This window comes from Typopeltis vanoorti, chromosome 1, assembly GCF_054136105.1.
Source record: "Typopeltis vanoorti isolate ZY-2024b chromosome 1, IOZ_Tvanoo_1.0, whole genome shotgun sequence".
NCBI classification, from domain to species: domain Eukaryota; kingdom Metazoa; phylum Arthropoda; class Arachnida; order Uropygi; family Thelyphonidae; genus Typopeltis; species Typopeltis vanoorti.
Window position 1 is genome coordinate 135426364 of NC_143549.1, and position 16751 is coordinate 135443114.

General features: G+C 36.4%; 1 protein-coding gene across 2 annotated transcripts in view; it reads right to left on the minus strand.

Annotated features, from left to right (window-relative positions):
• Dpit47 (DNA polymerase interacting tpr containing protein of 47kD) overlaps window positions 1–12451 on the minus strand; it is a 214895-nt gene extending 202444 nt beyond the window's left edge. Inside the window, exons 1-2 of one of the 2 annotated variants that reach the window (XM_090393941.1) lie at window positions 12327–12451; window positions 4595–4781 (exon numbers count right to left, since the gene is read on the minus strand). In XM_090393941.1, coding sequence (XP_090250067.1) covers window positions 4595–4720 — 126 coding nt within the window. In that variant the 5' untranslated portion in view covers window positions 4721–4781; window positions 12327–12451. Of the gene's footprint in view, window positions 1–4594; window positions 4782–12280 lie in introns of both variants that reach the window. The other variant, XM_090393935.1, reaches the window with a different exon arrangement.
• Between the last annotated feature and the right edge of the window lie 4300 nt (window positions 12452–16751).

Sequence of the window (16751 nt, forward strand, 5' to 3'; positions counted from 1 at the left end):
TGGAGTCAAAAATCTAATCATGGGAGGTACCAATGTCACACATGTAGCTGAACATACTGCGCCTTAAATGCATAAATAATTTCTGCACTCTTCGCACTCTCAGGAAATACATTCCAATTATACACCACTATCGCTGCAAAAAATAAAAAATCTACTCCTTACCCTCACTTGCTCATAATCTCCTTATACAGTTTCTAGGGATGGTCTCTTATTCCCTCCACCCCCCCCCCCTCTCTCTCTCTCTCTCTCCAGTTTACCTGAGATAATTGTATGGTCTTGAATAACTTTTTATTGACACTTTTTTATGATATGCATTTTACAGATCTCTAAAACTTAGATTTTTATTATATTCAAATGTTTTCTCAACTATGTCTTAAATAAAAATATGGTCTTGACAAACCCTAAACTCAACTTCTTCTTTCCAAGATTATCTTTCACAATTTTTCTTAATCTCTTCTCAAATATGCTTGCATAATTCTTACTTCAGAAAACCCTCTGAAATTTATCACATTGAGTTTTATTTCCCTTTTTATAGATGGGTATTATGAGCTATACTCCAATCATCTGGTATTAAGACTTTGCAGTGGAACCACTGTAAAATGTCTATGTTTCATATTTCAACATTTCTGGTCAAAGATCTACCCAGCTGCCTTTACACGTTATGACATGTATTCTGAATAGATAACTCTTGCATATTTTCTAACACTATTCTGTCACTGATTTAAAAAACTTTTAAAAGATTAAATTTTTTTTTTTTTTAATCTCAATCACACACGAGAGGTTACAAAATGGATAACACAACAGTGCAATTTGTGGGCAAGTAGTTAAAGAGAAAGAAAGAATCTTTTAACGAGTTTCTTGAAATGATGGTTATACTCATTGGGGAAAACACTATGGGGAAAGACTGTTCTGAAGAACAGTCTTCAGAAAGGTGGACAGGAAGAAAATAAAAAGGTTTGTGCATGTATAGATGCTGACCAGGATAAACTAAATGTAAAAGTCAGCCCAAAAAGTGAAAACTGATCTTGACTGAAAATCTGAATATCATCAAAAGTAAGAGAAAGTGAAGTAAGTTCTTCCTTTCTTTCTTATGGATAATAAGATATGAAGAAATTTTGTTAGTTTTGTTCTGAAATTCACTAGATTATCTTTACTCCACTTCAGAATGATGATGAGATCAGTGTTTGAAGCTTGAATTAAAGTACTACAAGATTTCTCAAATAAAGAAGGGGAATAAAGAATACTGTCAACAGAAAAACTATGACTAGGATTTCAAGTTAGAAAGAAAGAGAGAGAGAGAGAGAGACTCATTGATTTATAGGAGGAAGAGTATGGATGAGGGTACTGAAGGCTGAGGTAATCATGCAATGAATGATAAAGCGATCTGATCAGAGGTCACTATCAATCATGAGACAAAATTAATGACCAGAGAGGAAAGGGACAATCTATTTACAAACAGAAAGAGGGAAACCATAAGATGGTAGCTAGGTAAGAAGATCCCAATACCAGATAATCAAATGCTCTGGAAATATCAAGAGCGATCAAGTGAGGTTCTCCAACTCCATGACCTGTATTTGTCTGCTGTAGAATGAGAATGGCAGAATCCATACTGGTGATCACTAATTAGCTAATGGTCTCCAGGCAGGAAGAAGCTGATTGTTGATGACCTTCTCCATCATTTTCGAGAGTAGTGAGCTGAGGGCAATGGGGTGACAGCTTGATCGCTGACTTTCATCTCCCATTTTAAAGACAGGCTGAATAAAGGCTTTCTTCCATGCTGTTGTGTAGATGCCAAATGAGTATGACAGCTTACTTAGTCAATATGGGATGGGCAGTAAACTATTTTTGAATAAAAGCTTTATGTACACCTAAATGAATACCATCTAGAGGAGACTTATTAGTATCAAGGCTATTCAGTATTTCTCTGGTTCGTTTGAACTACCCATAATTCAAACTATGGGTAGTTTGCAAAATAGTGAGAGATTTGCCTTGGTCATCTAAACTAGAGTTGGATGCCAAGAGGTCTATTGTATCTTTAGGAGATCATTCTATTGGGATGAGAGATGAAGACAGGTGTGGGGAAGCATGCTGGAGCAGATATTTTGCCCAACAGCCTTGAAGGCTCAGCTGCCATGTGTGTGTATGTGTGTGTGGAGGGGGATAAGCTTGATGCAATTAGACCTTACAAAGTCTATGTTAGACTTAATGATGTTTTTTGAAAGATATTTGAAGTGATTACTCCAGACATCCAGAATATCTTTATCTTCAGGTTGTATGTCACCTTTATCATCTTTTCCCTTTACAATACTCTTTCTTCCATTTCCAAGCTTTATCAAGAGCCGTTCCAACATTTTGTCACCTATGTAATATTTATCTTTGATATTTTTACCAAAGTTTTCCCACGACTCTTACTTCTAACTTTCCTACTTTGTATAAAAGTAACAAAATACTGTAACTTCACTTTCTGAAGTTTTGTTCTCTTTCTTTCTTTCTGGGTATCTGATGACTTACTTCCAGGAACTTTCAAAGGGTTTTTTATCTTTTACAGGACTGCCTCTTTAACTTCATGAGTGTACTCTAAAAACTCTAAAATGCTGATTTTTCTATTCTTGCAAACATCCCCCATGCCTCCTTAATTGAATACTGAATATTTTCTTCATAAAAAAAAAAAATTCACATTTGAAGTCCGTAGATCCCGTATGGCCACTGCCATACCTCACATGGTTTTGGCAATGATGTCTTCTGCTAGAATAAGTGGTAGGGTCACAGATTCCCTTTCCACACAAAGTCTGTAGGACAATCACAAACATCCATGCCCATGGTGGGATTCAAACCCATGGCCTCTTGGCTGGAGAGCGGACACGCTAACCACTCGGCCAACCAGGCTGGCATTTTCTTCATATTTTGCAATGAATCTTCAAGATTTTTTCCCCCTTTGTTTTCAAACCTTTTCATTTTTTCTCTAGTAACATTTGTATATTTGAGTCTTTACAGTTGATATCTGAAAGCTGCTTGACCCATATTATTAGCTTTACTCTCTTCTCTAAATGGTACAATATTTTCCCAAAATATTGCACTATTTCAAGAGGATGCAGCTAATCTTTAGAACATATAAAGGTAGCTAGTAGAAAATGGTTTGGCTGTGATCCTGGGGGCCCTGACTCATGAGTGAGTGTTTCGAGTATGCCATACTGTTTGGAAGAGTGATGTTGTGATTGTTTATGTAAATACCTTTCTGTATGAGTATTTAAATGGAGAAGGACAAAATAGTCATTAGGAAGTCATGTCACTAGTGTATCTAAAAAAAAGAAAGACAAGTGTTACTTTCTTTTTCTATGGTGAAGTTTATTTTAGGATGTTGGCTATTAAGATATGCCAAAAATGTATCTAATATTTCACTGGGTAGAAAATCAGCAAAATATTAGTGATTTAATAAATCTATTTTTTCCCTCTCTTTGTGTTGTTTATACTGTAAAGAATTGTGAATAATCAATGACACCTAAGCCTTTCTATATGTATTCAAATTCTGTATGGAGAAGAAAGTGCATATAAAGTGTGCCAATGCCAACTAAATGCCAACTTAGTAAGTGGAAAATAAAATTGTTGCAAAGTAAATCAGCTGGCCTTTCTAAAGAGATGTCAGGACACAAATACCATTCAAAACTGTCTAAGATTCTGACAGAAGTTCTGAAAAAGCTAAACATATCTATATGTGGGCAAGTTTAGGGCTAATTTGAGAAGAGACTAGCTTGGCTAAAATCAACACTACTATCACCATGTTACATGAAGAGCTTTTGGAAATACTTAATCCAGAACTGTAGTCTATTCTAATCACATCTCTGAAAATGCTGCTAATAAAGAATTTGAAAAGGTTATGAATCAATGTGAAAAAATAATCAGCTCTTCAACATGCTGTTCCAGACCAAAACTACAACAAAAACTTGTAGTGGTGAATCTATTGGTACAAACACTCTCAGAAGACTGTCAACACACTTAGGGTTTTTAAGATTGAGAATTCTAGTCAGTCATTTGGTTGACAGTTGATAATGCAATGTAGGGAAGCCAAGAAGTTGTTGGTTCTTTTGCACTGGTGAAATGAATTCACCTCTGGATACTATTCAAGTTTTCTAAGAATTTTTGGAGAATGCCAAACTATGAATAAATCATTTAAATACATATATACACCAGTATTGTGGATGAAAGAAATTAGTTAAAAGTAACTTTTTTTTTTAAATTAAACTTTATTGAATAGTTAGACAGTGACGGGAAAAGGATCCCCCCCCCCAAATATAGGAATCTGCCCAAGGCAGATTCCTATATTTGTTTTTTTTCATGTTCCTTTAAACATACCAATGTTCAAGTGAACAAAAACATTATGTTTATCTTATTCATTCCTGAGATGATTATGGTTGTTTTTATCTGAGTTTTCAATATTAAAAACCCTTTTGGAGAGAATTGGTCACCTCAATAGGAAATACAATAAGCAAAATATTTACCCATATGTGTTGCTCTCCTATTAATTACAATATATTGTTCAACCCAGAAAATAAAAGAAAATAATAAAAAAAAATCAGCAACTACAAAATCACTTTACTTGTTCCCAGTTTGCCTCAGTCCATCCATCTTCATAATTATATGGCTTCAGTTGACCAGTATAATCAAAGACATCTGAATTCAAATCATCATTTCTCTCAGACAAAACTGGAGTACTGGATGCCATTTTGATTTCGCCTATTTCAACTGTTTGAATTTGTGATATGAGATAAAACGCTTGGATTTAACTGAAAGAAAATTGTTGTTGAATTAAGTTTACAATATTTTAATATAAAATTATACAGTTTTAATACTCCTGATACTGACTAACACTTAATTTAGTAAGTTGTAATGTAGGTTACTACCTGATGGATAATATTACACCTTAATGTTTAATTTCACACAGTTTTAAAAACACAGGTGATGGTTTCAAATAATAATTTGAAAATGAATGTAAAAAAAAAGTTGATACTGAATCTACACACACTTTGATACCTTTTTTTAAAGCTTGTAGTAACTAGCTGCCCCAAGTCTTATGGCATGGAACATATAACAAGTTAGTACATTCATGCACACACACCACATGCACCAAATACACACTCAATTACTTCTCATAATCTTAACAAAATTCATATGAAGCAAGTGAATAAGCTGAGACAAGAGAGTTGAGTAGAATGGTGGATAGTTTTTCCTCTTCAGATTTCTTTGCTAATGCAGGTGTTCTATATGGGTCTGTTATATAACCCGCCCTCTTCCTCATATATAAATAATCTTTAATTGACTTCAAACCCGATGCATAGCTGATGAAGTCCTGCATTCTTCCTACTCTGGATTAGTTAAGGCCACAGCAAGATCTCCCCCCCCCTTTCATTACAAAGGAAATAATAACAGATAAGAAACTATATTCTTGTTTTAATCCTTTCAACAAGCATAAGCAAACAAAAGTTTACATATGAAGTATCTTCATTACTAGGCTACTTGTATAAGGAAGTAATGGACTCGACATCAATTTGCCTCGGTATTCCAAACGCATGGCACAAATCCAATGTTATGTATTATGGAATGAGTCACTATATAAACTAGTTTTGACCTTTATTGAGATCCATAAAGATTAGACCCATAAAGATACAGGAAGTCATCAAGGAAACTTCAAGGACAAATTTTTGTTTGCTTATTCAATCGATCATGCCAGAACAGTTATCAGTTCTCAATATATTCGCAATCTAGCTGCCAACGATGTAGTCTTTATTACCATATTCCAGTGGATATTAGCCTGTAAGTTAAGGATTTAAACAATAATGTAATTTTTCTATTATAACTTACTCTGTAATCTAGCAAAAAACTTTCTACAACCATCTCTAATCCAGAGTATTTTAATGTGGTAATATATCATTTTGCTACTTCGTATAGAAAAGTAACTATTGCATTAATTTAGGTGTTATCTTTTCTGCTCAAAAGCTATATGACAAATATACCATTCATGCAACCAATATAGACACCCAAGCACAGAACTGAAGCTACTCTTCTATACAAGACACTTGATCAGACCAGTCCTGACTTGTGGCTCACCTGACTGGAAATACATGGCAGATTTAAACATTATCAAACTATAGATAATCCAGAAAAGTGCCTACAAATAGAGTTCAATGCACTGAGGTTGCTAAGAAACATAAAGCTTCACCAAGAAGTTGGTATCCTCAAGATTAAAACATTCCTATGTGAGGGGCTGCAAAATTCTTTGCAAATTCTGTCATCCTCTAATCCATTAATCTGCAAAGCAGCAAGCTACAGTGAACAAGATGCATGCCAAAAAACATATGGCTTTCTGTCAACTTAGCAGGTAAGTTGACAGAAAGCCATAATGGATGAACCAAAGACCCAATAATCTCCCAAGACCATTCTGGTCTATCACCCAGCAGCAGAATACAATGAACAAATACTTCTGGAACAAATGTCCCAAAAACCTGACCACATTAAGTGTTTAAAACTCACTGGAAATAGTCTACAATGGACAAGTCAAGTGATCGATAATCACCCTTAATCCAACAATTTATTTTGCAGATCTAACAAAGGGATAAGGAAGGACAAGTCCAATTAATCCATCATGCCAAAACAGCTATTTCTCAGTATTTCCACAGGTCTAGTTCCAATGTAGTCCTCATCACCATAATCCTGCAGATATTAACTAGGGCAGCTAAACTTTAGAAACTTCCAATTAGGACATTATTTTCATATATACCCTATTATATATATATATAAATAATTTATATTTATAAATATATATAAATATAAATAAGTCCTAGCTTGCAACATTAATTTATTACTATTTATTAATATGTGACACTCTAAGGAGTCTAAGGACTCACCTCAGGAGAGCACTCTACTCTACTTCACTACACCCATTTCACTGTCTCCTTTACTACTTAATTCTCCAACTACACATAATGACACAACTACTATCAATACACAACATCATCTGCTACCTAGCACCAACAATAATATTTTTGTATGTAAATTGTGTATATTCTCATGGCTGATTTACATGGATATGAAGGTATATTTGTTTTTCTTCATTGCATAAATATGTAGTACAATATGAGCAATAAATATTAAACCAATACTATAGACATTGAGATATAGGTTTTCAAATGGCAAGGGAGGGGAGGAGAATTAAAATGATACTAGTGCAAGTCATTTTCACAGCACAGTATACTATATCCACTATCCACTCAGCCAACCACACTGCTAGTCTAGTTAGCAGCATATACCCAACAGACTTGAAGATACAAATCCCACTGTAGGCATGGATGGAAGATTAATTAATTAATTAGCATATGATGATACAGCAGCCATGGGTCCCATATGGATAGTATGACACCATCTTATGAAACCAACAGGAAACTATTGGTTATAATGTTGTTGTTTTTTCTGTTACTTGTGTTTTCCTGGCTGATTTTGCCTGTTCTGAGGGAAGGAAAAACCCGAGAGAAAACCCTCTAATCCATATGAGACTGGCTAACTCACCTTTAGTCAAAAGAGACCAGATAAAGGCTCCTCACATCATGGACGGGAATCAAACCCAGGTCTTTCTGACCAAAGGGCTTCTTCTATACTGAGCTACAGAGGCTCTTGGATGGAAGATGAAATTTCATTGCTAAGCATGATTTCTGGGCTCTAGAGTAGAGTTTCTGAATTAGATTCTAATCTTTAATAAAGCCAGCCATTCTATTAATCTACTACTAAATCAACTACTACAATTTACATTTATATAAAACATCATATATATTACATTATTTTGCATTTCCTCATACATTTTTAGATTAATTAATTAAGCAAAACCTTTTTTCTTAGATTTCTTAGCTTTTTTTTTCCTTTCTATTATTATTTTTTTCTTTTTTCATTTCTAACCCTATTCAGGAAATCCAGGACTTTTAGACATGTTCTAAATGTGGGTCAAATGATAAGGATTCTAGGATTGTCCTAAGAAAACCAGGACAGTTGGCCAGCCTACTATTAACTTATAGTTCTTTAAATCATAATCTTAAAGCACTAAAAGAGTGGATGAATAGTGCATTTACTGTGGACAAATGCAAGTATATCCAATTTTATAAGCAGATAACATTAGATGGATATAAGTCAACAGTTGTAAAGAGAGTCAAGGAATGCAAAGATCTGGGTATTTGTGGAATTGGAGAATTTAAATTCAGGAAATATATTGGTAAGACAACTAATAAAGTAGACTGTAGGATTAATTATTAATTAAAAGAAGCTTCAATTATAGGAGTAAGGAAGTAATGATACCATTATACAAATGTTTAGTCAAGCTTATATTGGATTATGGCTCCCAGTTTTACTCACCAATGTTTATACGGATGCCAAGAATATTGAGGATATTCAGAGAAGACTGACTAAGTGTGCAGAGAGATTCTATCACAATAATTATGAGAATTGTTGGCTAGTTATAATATGATGATTTTATCTAAAATAGATGGAGAGGTTCACTTCAAGTTTATAAGTTAATTCAGGATATGTTGATAGATACCAAGGGTTTACACATTTTGCTCAACTAGCTCTATAAGAAAACATGATCAAATAGCAAAGAAGAGAGTTAGAACAAATATACAAAGTTTGTTTTATACTTTTTTGGGGCAAAAAATATACGGACTAGCCTTCAACCATGGGATACAAAATTGGCGAATTTATGTAACCTTTAAGAATAAAGCAGAGAATTATGGCTGGAGGATAGCATAATTAAAATTTATGAAAAGCGATTATCTACACTCAATGGACAAAACATTAGGGATACAACTAATAAAGTAGACTGCAGTGTGTTAGTCCTCCTCTAGAACAAATAATAGCCTGTATTCTCTGAGGCATTGACTCCACAAGATGCTAGAGGTAATTCCAGCCATGCCTGTTGCAGCATTGTCCATGAATGAACCTTAGACATCAGTCCCAGATACATGGATCTGATGTCTCGCTCTACAGCATCCCAGAGAGAGAGAGACTTCATCAGATTTAAATCCAGGGACCCAGGGTCCCTGGATGGTTCCAAACTCAGATGAGGGTTACTCGAGCCATGCCTAGGTGGTTGCGATCCGGTGGGGCACTGCACTGTCCTGCTGAAACAGACCATCAGCTGCAGGATGCACGAAGACATGAAAGTGTGTAGATGATCAGCCAGCACATTCTAGTAGCTCGCTGAGTTTAAGGACCTCTCCAGACACACTACGGGACCTATTGTGTCACATGAGAAGGCTCCCAAAACCATCATAGAACCACCACCACCTCCTTGAACAATGCCGACTAACACCATGGCCTCGTTCTTCACACCATACATGCACCCTCCCATCGGGGGGGGGGGGGGGGTCATCACACATGCACCGTGTCATTCGTGGTACGTGCTTAGGGTGTCAGCTCCCATAGCCCATAGTATGCAGGGTATGCCTAACCATTTGCTCGCTGATGCTGCTTGGATCGCCAACATTGAAACTGACACAAATCACATCCAGTTTCAATGATCTCCAACATTGAAAGTGGATGTGATTTGTGCCACCATTGCCCTGCAATTGGTCTGTACGAGCAGGGAGTCTACATTGACCCTGGTCATCAATGGTATGTGGTTGGCTATCACTTGCTCGCTGGTATGTCCATTGATCGTATACTAATTGTAGACCCTTGATATAGTTGCCCTTGCCACTTATGTGATTAAATGACCCATCTGTCTTGCACTAATACTATGTCCACAATCAAAGTCACTCAGATCACCACATCAATCCATGTTCATCAATTGCGATACACTGTTGGGAAGCCCTGATGTCTGCCTATTTACCATCTGAGTTCAGTTCACTCTGCACATGGAATGCCAGTGTCAACTACCCATCACCCCTATCTCTAATGTTTTGTTCACTGAGTGTAATTTTGTATTGTTAAACATGTTAATATTATTATGTATGTGTAAATATCAAAAAAAAAAAAAAATCAGCTAACACCTTTTATTTCCTTATAAGGAGTAAGCAAGGCCTTTTAACCCTATCAAGCTTTTGGAGACAGTGGGCAGTTCAATCTTCACTGGTAGCCAATCAGAGATAGCTGGCCCATGTCTATCACTAATTATTGGTGGCACCAATGAAGAGATAGGCAAACTAGTGCTCTTGGTACCTAACTATAACAGGATATGTTACTGTCTGAAATAATGTGGTTCTACGGCCAATTTTCTTGAGTTTACAGGATGAAAAACCTGAGTTTCCAGAAGAAAAATCCCACTTGCCTATGCCAGAGATCGACTAACTCAGGAACCAGTCGAAGATAGGCTTAGAAAAAGTTCCTCCAGTTTGAGTTAGTGTCTCAGACTGTGGTTGTTGGGTAGGTTTTCATCCAGGTTGTCCAGTTTTCCCCACCCAAACATAAATAGTTCCTCCAGTCTGCGACTAGACTTAAACTTAAGTCTACCTTTTGGGTGGCCTAGCACAGAGGATGCGAGCACCACTTCTATTGAGCTAAAAAGGCTTTCATGTGTAAATATGGAAAAATAAAATAATAATACATATATATTAAATTTATATTTATATATATTTAATATATATATATTAAATTTAATTTAATTTCGTATGATGATGCAACGGCTGTGAGTCCCTTTTACAGGAGGTACAGCACCATCTTAGTCCCCCCCCCCCCAAATTTTATCTGGGCTCAGAACTGGCATAGCTGACAAATCAGGCCTATGGCCAGGTCAATATTCCTGACAGTAATCCTTGTGTGTTCACGGAGCCAGTTTGCCTGCTTGCAGGATGAAAAACCCCAGATGGTGGAAAAACCCTGCTGTCCATGCCCAAGACCAGCTAACTTGGCTATGGCTGAGGAAAATCCTTAAGCTCCTCACGTCATCGACGGGAAGTGAATCTAGGACAATCCTTCCCCAGGCATATGGTTGCGAAGCGCAAAGCACTAGGCTAACTGTGCGGACTATATATTAAATATATATTTAATATATATATATATATCTATATATATATATATATATCATCATCATCATCATCAAATTCCTGAAATGTACCATCAAGGGGTGTACAGGATATGACAATACTACATGAAAAAATTACATCATTACTAACTTCCTATCTACAATTTTCCTTCAAATCAGTCTGTTACTTGTCAAGACTCCAACATTATCAGATCTTATATTTCTATCGTCTAAGGCACTTTTTTAATATATATAAATATTAAAAAAGTGAGATAATAAATGAAAAGCTGAGTGAATTTGCATAACCATCCTATGGCCAGCCAGTGGTGAAATGTGTGGTTTGGCTGCAATGGTGATTGGGTTCACTAAGGGTTCAATTTTCCTCCTAAGCATCTAAGTTAGTGTTTCAGACTGTGGTTGATGGATAGGTTTTCCAAAAGGTTGTCCAGTTTTCTCCACACAAACATAAAACCAGCATTAAACATTTTAAAGCTTTAATTATGTGTACATCTAAGTATAAATATGAATTTGTACATTTCGTGTCGTTCATGTTATTGCCACCCTTGATGAATATAAGCAGTGATATGTGGGAGCTGGCCTGTGCATATTGGTTGTGAAATTTTCAAGAAGTTTGTGAGCCAGTTGTTAAACTGACAATAGCTAGCAGTATTTCGGTGCGGACTAAACTTGTATATGGTTGGCCAAGTGGTTAGCGTATCTGCTCTCCAGCCAAAAGGCTGTGGATTTGAATCCCGTTATGGGCATGGATGTTTGTGATTGTCTGTGAAAATACTAGTGGTGGTGTTTGGCAGTAGATGGCGTAGGTGTGGATGATGAAGGTAGTTGTGGTTGGTGGCAGGGTGGAGACGGAGAGTTGTAGAACATATTCCTCCCTTGATGAGCCTTTGGACTCCCTGGAGGTGTTACGTAGTAATAATAATAATAATGGTGACATAGAAAATCTCACTGGGCACACTTATTTCAGCCCTCTTTGTAATCTTGACCCCTATGCAAGCTGCTGCATTGGGATTATCTCCTCTACCAATTTTACAGAAATATTATTTTGCAACAAAAATCTACTTAATTATGCCTAGGCCGCTTCTTCAAAAGGTAACTACATTCCCATGTTCAACATCAGTTAAAGATTTTGCGTTTCTAGAGTAATTAACCCACGAGCCTAAGAAAAATTAAAAGAAAAGACCAAGAATGCATTTTTCTATAGAATTAAAAAAGCGCTCTTGAACTGGAGTTAAAAAGCTACGTAGAAAACTTGAATTTATTTACCATATTAGAAACATGTTTAATATATGGAGCAATTATATGATTCTACCTGAGCACTGTTCAGGCAAGTGATTTAATATTTCATTCCTAGTGGATATTTTATAACAATTTTAACTGAGATCGTTCCATGCATTCACATGTTAACAAAACCTGGTAAATTAAAGACGTTCGAACGACACCAAACGGCTGGAACTGAAATTGATAGGGGAAAAAAAAAATTCATTAATTGAAAAGGAAACTGTATAATAAACAAATATCACATAAAAAAGTTTTCTGTACTCTCTAAAATAACAAGTATGAAACAATATTTTAACTTATGCAACTATAAAATAACAGCCACATCCATAACTAAAGAAAAGCGAAACCGAAGTGTTATACTCTCCGACCAGACTCTTATCATCATATCCCGTGTTATGAAGAAGTTAGTTACGGTCAGATAACGTCATACATTTTCTCCTATCACATCTCGTGTTATTACCGAGACGCTAATTACTGTGTAGTGATATTTGCATAATGACAACGTGATGTGCATGCATAGCTTGCTATTATTGATTTTTCTGTCTGGTGATAGGATGTGTATATTGGTTTCGTTGACTTTAAGTGGTAAGTTAGCTTTCAAGGACCTCTGACCAGAGGTCCTTGAAAGCTAACTGACCACTTAAATATGCAACTTAAATAATTTGAAATTCTAGACCTTTCTTCATGATGATGATAATGATCAGCCTGTCTTTTCCCACCCACTACAAGGTGAAGGCCTCACCCATTGCAGGAAGGTTGGGTCTACTTCTCCCATGGTGACCCAGTCCACCTTGGGACAGTGTATATATACTTGGATGAATGAATGTATGAAGGTGATAAGCAATCCCAAACATCCATGCCCTTGGAGGAATTTGAACTCGCAGTCTCTTGGCCGGAAAGCAGATACGCTAACCACTCGGACAACCAGGCCGGCCCTTTCTAATATCAAATGGTTATTTAAAAGACCAATAAACAGATAGAGAGATACCATATCGCTCATGAAGAAAGGTCTAATTAGTGATAATTAGTTCGCTTAATTAGTGATAGCCTTGGGCCATCTGTCTCTGATTGGGTACCAGTGGAGATTGAACTGCCCACTCAGTCTCCAAAAGTTAGATAGGGCTAAAAAATCAGCTAACTACTAAAGGCGTTAGCTGATTTTTTTTTATAAACAATAGAGAGATACCACATCGCTCATTTTCAATTTAGAAATCCACAACACAGAAAAGCAAGTATGCCAGAATCTGGTCCAAAAGTACTATGGGAATGAAGACCAGATTCTGGCATACTGGCTTTTCTGTGCTGTGGATTTCTAAATTGAAAATGAGCGATATGGTATCTCTCTATTGTTTATAAAAAAAAATCAGCTAACGCCTTTAGTAGTTAGCTGATTTTTTAGCCCTATCTAACATTTGGAGACTGAGTGGGCAGTTCAATCTCCACTGGTACCCAATCAGAGACAGATGGCCCAAGGCTATCACTAATTAAGCGGTACGCAGTGAAGAGAGACGGCTCAAATGTGCCGCCATCTCGTGGTCCCTAACCCTAACACAATATAGTTTTTTTAATGACTGAAATAATGTGGGTTCTACGGTCGATTTTCTTGAGTTTACAGGACGAAAAACCCGAGTTTCCAGGAGGAAAAACCTGCTTGCCCGTGCGAGAGATCGACTAACTCGGGAACCGGTCGAAAAGAGGCTTAGAAAAATTTCCTCTAGTCGCCGACTAGACTCGAAACCAAGCCTTCCTTCATGCGGCCAAGTGCGGTGGTGTGCAAACGCCACATTCACTGAGCTACACAGGCTTCACCTCTATTGTTTATTTTTCTTTTAAATAACCATTTGATATTAGAAAGGGCCGGCCTGGTTGTCCGAGTGGTTAGCGTATCTGCTTTCCGGCCTAGAGACTGCAGGTTCAAATTCCCCCAAGGGCATGGATGTTTGGGATTGTTTATCCCCTTCATATATTCATTCATCCAAGTATATATACACTCTCCCAAGAAGGACTGGGTCACCATGGCAGAAGTAGACCCAACCCTCCTGCAACGGGTGAGGCCTTCACCTTGTAGTGGGTGGAAAAAGACAGGCTGATCATTATCATCATCATTCTCGATATTCCAATGTTAACGGAATATTTCCATGTATTCATCATGGTTTCCGCTCTCGCCATTATCCAAGTATAAGTAGACTATAATTAGTCGCTGGGTAACACGAGACGTGATTGGGAAAATTGCATCAGAGAAGTGAAAACGTACCAAGTGATCACACCACAGTTTACCTCCTGGTAGAGGACAAGTGGAACACGTGATCTTACACTGCCAGAATCTGGTCCAAATGTGTAACACTTTCGTCACGGTTTGCTTTAGTCATTGCATGTCGTTATTAATATACAGTTAGAGAATTTTAAAATATGATTTGATAACACTTATTTTAGAGAAAACAGAAAACATCATGTAATGTAGTTTACTTTTCTTTTGAGTAGTTTACAATATGTAGTTTACTTATTTAAAAAAAATGCAAGAAATTAATGAGTTTAGCGTCATTATTAGCTCTAGTAGGTTTGAAAATGTTTACCCCTGCCAAACAACTTTTTAGAGAGATAATGAGTCTACATGAATATGCGTTGAAAAAATTTCCTTTATAAGATCAATGGCATCTTATAAAGGGTCGGTCATGCCTTAGTATCTACTAACATTTTGTAATAGACTGACAGGAGAGTTGGAAAACGGGAGTGGCTATACAATGATACTGCTAGATTTTGCAAAGGCGTTTGACATGATACGACATGGACCTCTGTTACCTAAACGGCAACAAATGACATGCAATTAGTGATATGGGTAATAGTGTGGCTGATGGACAGACACCAAAAAATAATGCTCTCTGTTAGGACCGCCGCTGTCTAATGTGTATATAAATGATATAGGAAGGAATTGCAGGCGTGAACTTCTGTGGATAATTGGTTTAAAAGACATATTTCGGTGATTACACCACATTTTTTTATTTTTCAGTTCTATAAAACACTGAAATAATAGTTCCCGACAAGTTTCGTAAATCGTAGGATTTACATCTTCAGGGGTAAATAGTATAACTTAAAGTGTAAACAAGAGAATTAATAAATACAAATCATAACCGTCTGGCTATTCATAAAACTCAAATAACAGAAAGCAGATATATATAACGTTATTCACGTTGAACAATACTGGACGATGTCACGTGTGCTTGTTCTCGTTCATACAGTCCGAGCTCAGATTGAGGTAGATTTTTTATTAGAGCTGACCACACTTGATGGAGAATTAAACCTTGATTTTTATTGTTGGGTTGGGTTTTTTAGCATATTAGCAGCTTCTTTAAATTTTCTTATATAACTGTTGTTTTCTATGTATGACATCGTCGTTTTTTGCCAGAGTACATCGTGTCCAGTGGAAGTGGTATGGAAAGCAAGACCCATTTTTTGTTCTCTTTTGTATTGTACGTCTTTTTGGTGTTCAGCCATGCGTATTTCTCCAGATCTTCCTATCTGTCCTACGTAGCAAATCCCGCAAGAGCAATGGATTTTGTAAACTCCTGGTTTTTTAAGAGGATGATGAGGTGGTTTTGGTGGATGTATGAATCTTGAGATTTTCTCCATAGGAAGGAAGGCTACTTTTATGTTGTGTTTGTTCATTAATTTGGCTAGCTTGTCTGTAACATTTTTGATATAAGGAAGCGAGATTGCGTTTTCGTAATCCTGTTTTATAGGAAGGAATGATATACAGGCCGAGTGGTCAGAGTATTCGCTTTATACCCAAGAGGCTGTGGGTGCGAATACGGCCACGGGCATGAATATTTGTGATTGTCCTACTAACTCTTTGTGAAAAGGATATTTGCAACGCTGGCAGATCTAGCAAAACAATGCCTTTCCAAAACCCAATGAGTACCCAGAATCTTTGGTACCGGGGCGGCATTTTTCCCACTCCAAAAAAAAAATATCTGTTTTAACTTTCAACACACATTTTATTTTACATTCTACGGCACTTAACATTTACGAAATGTTCAATAACATTTGTCAAAGTTTATCTTGCTGGCATAATTATTTTCTATAGAAAAGATAAATTACATAGTCTCTTTTCTGTCAGATTGGACCGCAGGTAACTTTTTATTAATTTTAATTTAGAAAAATTTCTTTCACAAGAAGCCCACTGATATACAAATAGTTAAAAAAAATTTAAACATAGTGATATATTTGGGAGAGGTTACACAAAATCCCACTCTGCAATGAACAATAGTAATTGAAGATCTGTCTATTTTTCTGCTTCTTGTTTACTGATATTAACAGCTGTTTGATGTCGCTGAAGCCGTTTTATTTCAGGAATTATATCTTCGCTTTGAATTCATCATAGACATTTGCTAAATTGAAGATGCAATTTTCGAAATCTTTTTCTGTACCGATTATTAAAATATTGGGTTGTAAAATCCTA